This window comes from Marmota marmota, unplaced genomic scaffold (assembly GCF_001458135.2).
Source record: "Marmota marmota marmota unplaced genomic scaffold, marMar, whole genome shotgun sequence".
Classification (NCBI taxonomy): domain Eukaryota; kingdom Metazoa; phylum Chordata; class Mammalia; order Rodentia; family Sciuridae; genus Marmota; species Marmota marmota.
This window is the reverse complement of record NW_025999871.1, coordinates 13,527-17,955: the sequence shown is the minus strand read 5'-3', so window position 1 is coordinate 17,955 and position 4,429 is coordinate 13,527. Positions and strand designations below refer to the sequence as shown.

Below are 4,429 nucleotides of genomic sequence, written 5' to 3'. Positions count from 1 at the left end.
CTTACTAGGTATCCTGAGGCTGTAGGACAATTAATACTCAAAGGAATAAGAGTAGCAAAGGGAGTGTTGGGAATTTCTCCCAATAAAATTATTACTCCATATACTATGGATCAAATTGATGAGTTAGCTAATGAGTTAAATACTTGGGAAATAATCATGTGCAAATCTAATGTTTCATTTGATAACCACTTACCATCTAATCCTTTGTTGTCTTTTTGGTCTTCTCATCCTGTAGTTTTTCCAAAAATGACAAGAAAAACACCTATCATGAATGCTCCAAATATATTCACTGATAGGTCAAATAATGGTACAGCAGCAGTAGTTACCCCTGATCAAAATTTTACATTTTTAGTACCCAAACAATCAGCTCAAAAGGCAGAGATTAATGCAGTATTACAAGCTTTTGTGATGTTTAAAAATTCTGTATTTAATTTATTTTCTGATGGTCAGTATATAGTTAATGCTATAGTATCCCTTGAAGATGCTGATAGGATTTCTACTTCCTCTACTGTTTTCTCTTTGTTTTCCAATATACAAATTCTAATCTGGACAGAAAAGATCCATTCTTTATAGGACATATAAGGGCACATACAGGATTGCCTGGAGCCCTTAGTTTGGGCAATGATTTAGAAGATAAAACTACACATGACATACATATATTTTCTATGCTAGAAGAAGCTACAAATTTTCATAAATCCTTCCATGTCAATGCAAATACTTTAAAAAGAGTTTTAAAATAACTAAGGAACAAGCTAGACAAATAATAAAACAATGTCAAAATTGTGTGACCTTTTTACCACAAATTAGTCTTGGAGTCAATCCTTGAGCACTGATACCTGACCATATTTGGCAGATGGACGTCACATACTTGCCAGAATTTGGAAAATTAAAATATTTGCATGTTACAGTTGATACTTCTTCTGGATTTTTGATGGGCTCCCTTCATGCCAGAGAAAAAACTAAAGATATTATAGCTCATTGCTTACAAAATTTTGCCACTGTGCGCGTTCCAATACAGTTAAAAACAGATAATGACCCTGGCTATACTTCTACATCTTTTAAGCAATTTTGCTCATCATTTGGCATTACTCATATAACAGGAATCCCATGCAATCCACAGGGACAAGGCATAGTTGAAAGAGCTCATCAAACTATTAAAATGTACTTATTAAAGCAAAAAGAGGGAATTGGGAAGGGGTATATTCCCCCAAAGATAAACTTAAAATAACCCTTTTTACTCTAAACTTTTTAAATTTGGATTCATCAGGGCTTAGTGCTGTGGAAAGGCATATGTGTCCAAAAAATGTACATAAGCCCAAGGTACTTTGGAAGGATATTCTAACTCTTAATGCCTGTGACTATGAAGAGTGAGCTCTGTTCCCCTCTGCTGACTGTCATTTGGACATCCTGCCCCTGGTCTCTTACTCTTCACAGTTTTGAGTTGCTGTGCTGCTTCCTTCTTCTGGGATATCCTTGATACACTGCTATCCAAACACCTTGAACCCTTCTGCAACCATGAGGCCTGCATGTTCACAGGCAGATGTCTATGACCTTTAGTACATATACTGAATCAGCATGTTTGTGATCTTGACCGCATACTAAAAACTGCTTGCTGAAAGTGTCAGTAAGAGAACTTAACTGTAACCACCTTGGGTCTACCTACAATATTATAGCCCTTGATCCAAATGATCGTATTTCTTCTAGTGTTTTAAAGCATTAACTGGAATCTTTTTTTCCTACTCAGGCTTACACTTGCTCCTATTAGTCTTTTTTTTTCCCTCTTGAATTAACTGCTCCTCCTTCAAATACCCTCATTTTTCTTCCTTTTGTCTTAGTTTATATTTTAAAAAATATTTTCTCTTTCTTTTTTCTTTTCATGTTTTTCTCTTCTCCCCTTTACAAGCTCTATGTAATGTAATAGTAATTTTACTATATTAATAACTATTTTCTCAATTTTTTAAGAACTTTTCTACAATTTCATATTTGGATTAGAGGACTTGTGGAGGACATTTTCAATAAGTTGTGTGTCCTAATTGATGATTAGTACAAGGATTTGTAATTACTAGAGTTTGGTATCTTCTCTCAAATTGGTACTGATACTGAGCATTGAAGCAGATACACGCTGACTGGGAATATTAATACTAGAATATTTTCCCCACATGGGGAATTTAACAGAAAGTAGCTTACTAAGTCATTCCTTCCATAAAAGTTGAAGAGATAATCATCCAGGAAGTGGGTGGACACACAAAATAATATGAAAAAGCAAGGGATAGAACCACACTAAATAGCCCCAAATGTCATAGCTGAACCCATTGACGCCACAGTGGAGAAAATGTTATATAAAACATAAAGATAATTGACAGTTCAATGTTCAATGAACTAAAAGAAGATATAAGAAATTATCTGAGAGAGAAAATACAACAAGTGAAATATCATTTCAATAAAGAGATCGAGATTCTGAAAAAAAGAACCAAAAAGAAATCCTGAAAATATAAGACTCAATAAAGCAAATTAAAAATCCAGTTGAAAGCATTGTTAATAGATTAGACCACATAAAAAACAAATTAACCCCCCCAAAAGTATATAATATTTAAAATAAACCCAAAAAATTAGAAAAGATGTTAAGAGACCACAACAAGAAAATTCAAGAAATATGAAATAACTTTGAGAGATGAACTTTAAGAATTGTTGTTGTAGAGGAAGTCACGTAAGGGAATGCAAAATGATTTCAATGAAATAATATGAGGAAAATATCCAAATCTTAGGAATGACATGGAAATCCAAATACAAGAGGCATGTTTTATTGGTTCTTTTTAGTTATATATGGCAGTAGAATTTATTTTGATAAAATAGAGCATGCATAGATTATATCTTATTCTAATTAGGATCCCATTGTTGTGGATGTACAGGATGGTGGAATTAACTTAGGTGTTTTTATATATGTATATAGCAAAAGTATGTGAGTGAGATCATTGTCTTTCCTATTTCTATTCTGCCTCCCTTCCCTTCATTTCCCTTGTCTAATCTATGGAACTTCTCTTCCCCCGACCCATTTAGTGTGGTTTAGCTTCGACATGTCAACAAAAACATTTGACCTTTGTTTTGTGCAGATGGGCTTATTTCACATAACATGATATTCTCCAGATTTATCCATTTGCCTGCAAATGTCATAAAGTCCTTCTTCTTTGTGACTGAGTAATATTTCATTGTGTATATATTCATCACAATTTATTTATCCCTTTAACTTTCAAAGTGCAGCTAGGTTGTCTCCATAACTTAGCTATTGTGAATCATGAGAGATCAGAGGATTGAGCATAGGAGTAATGATAGTATAAAAAAGGGCAACAAATTTTCCCTCACTCTCAGAGTAACTGGTTGTAGGTTGGAGGTATGTGTAGATGGCTGAGCCATAAAAAAGACAAACCACCAGGAGGTGGGAGCCACATGTCCCCAAAGCCTTTCCACACCCAGCCATTGACGTGAGCTTCAGCACTGCCTGAGCAATGTTTGCATAGGAGCCTTCTATCAGTGCTGCAGGAAAGACCAAGATTATGACTCGGGCCACAAACATCTTGGCCTCTGTTCCTCCTGTACCCTCACAAGCCAACTTCAATAATACAGGCATCTCACAAAAGAAATGATTCAACTGACTTCCACAGAGAGGCATGGCCATCATGAGTCCTGTCTGAATCAGAGAGTTCATGAGGCCTCCCACCCAGGAGGCAATAGCCAGTGCCTGGCAGAAATGAGGGTGCATGATGGTTGTGTAGTGGAGTGGACGACACACAGCAGCATAGCGGTCAAAGGCCATCACCACCAGGAGCACGGCCTCAGTGGAGCCCAAGGCAAGAGATATGAGGAGCTGGGCAACACACCCTCCATAGCTGATGGTCCTGTCAAGTCTGGAGAGGTTGATCAGCAGCTGGGGCACAGTGCTGGTGGTATAACAGAGGTCCAGGAAGGAGAGGTGGCAGAGGAAGAAGTACATGGGTGTGTGCAGTCGAGGGTCCAGTCTTGAGAGAGCAATGATGCTGATGCTGCCAAAGAGGGTCAGAGAGTAGAAAATTGAAATAAAAGCAAAAAGGGTGAGTTCCAGTTGAGGCCAGTCTGAGAAGCCCACCAAAATGAAGCCATCTTCAATACTGGTATTCTTACTTCCCATAGTCTTTTACTTGCCCAAACAGAAAAAGATTGATGCCTCTTCTGAAGAAATGGAATTAAAATATAATTTTCACTATTGCCTGTGTATTCCTACATGGATTCCCTATGTATTCCTAAATCATACATTTAATTTACACTTTGCTATTTAGTTCAGTTCCATTCAGTCTTCTATTCCTACTCTTCTCTTCTGTAGTGTGGAGATTAGGAATGATGGCCCTTTTTGTGAGCCCTATTCCCACTGCCTATGTATTCCATGATTTGAGGCAAT

General features: G+C 36.9%; 1 protein-coding gene across 1 annotated transcript in view; it reads right to left on the bottom strand.

Annotated features, from left to right (window-relative positions):
• The window catches only part of LOC107159763 (olfactory receptor 10-like), a 10,579-nt gene extending 6,417 nt beyond the window's left edge, over positions 1–4,162 (bottom strand). Inside the window, exon 1 of the mRNA XM_015506375.1 lies at positions 3,298–4,162. Coding sequence (XP_015361861.1) covers positions 3,298–4,162 — 865 coding nt within the window. The remainder of the gene's footprint in view (positions 1–3,297) is intronic.
• Between the last annotated feature and the right edge of the window lie 267 nt (positions 4,163–4,429).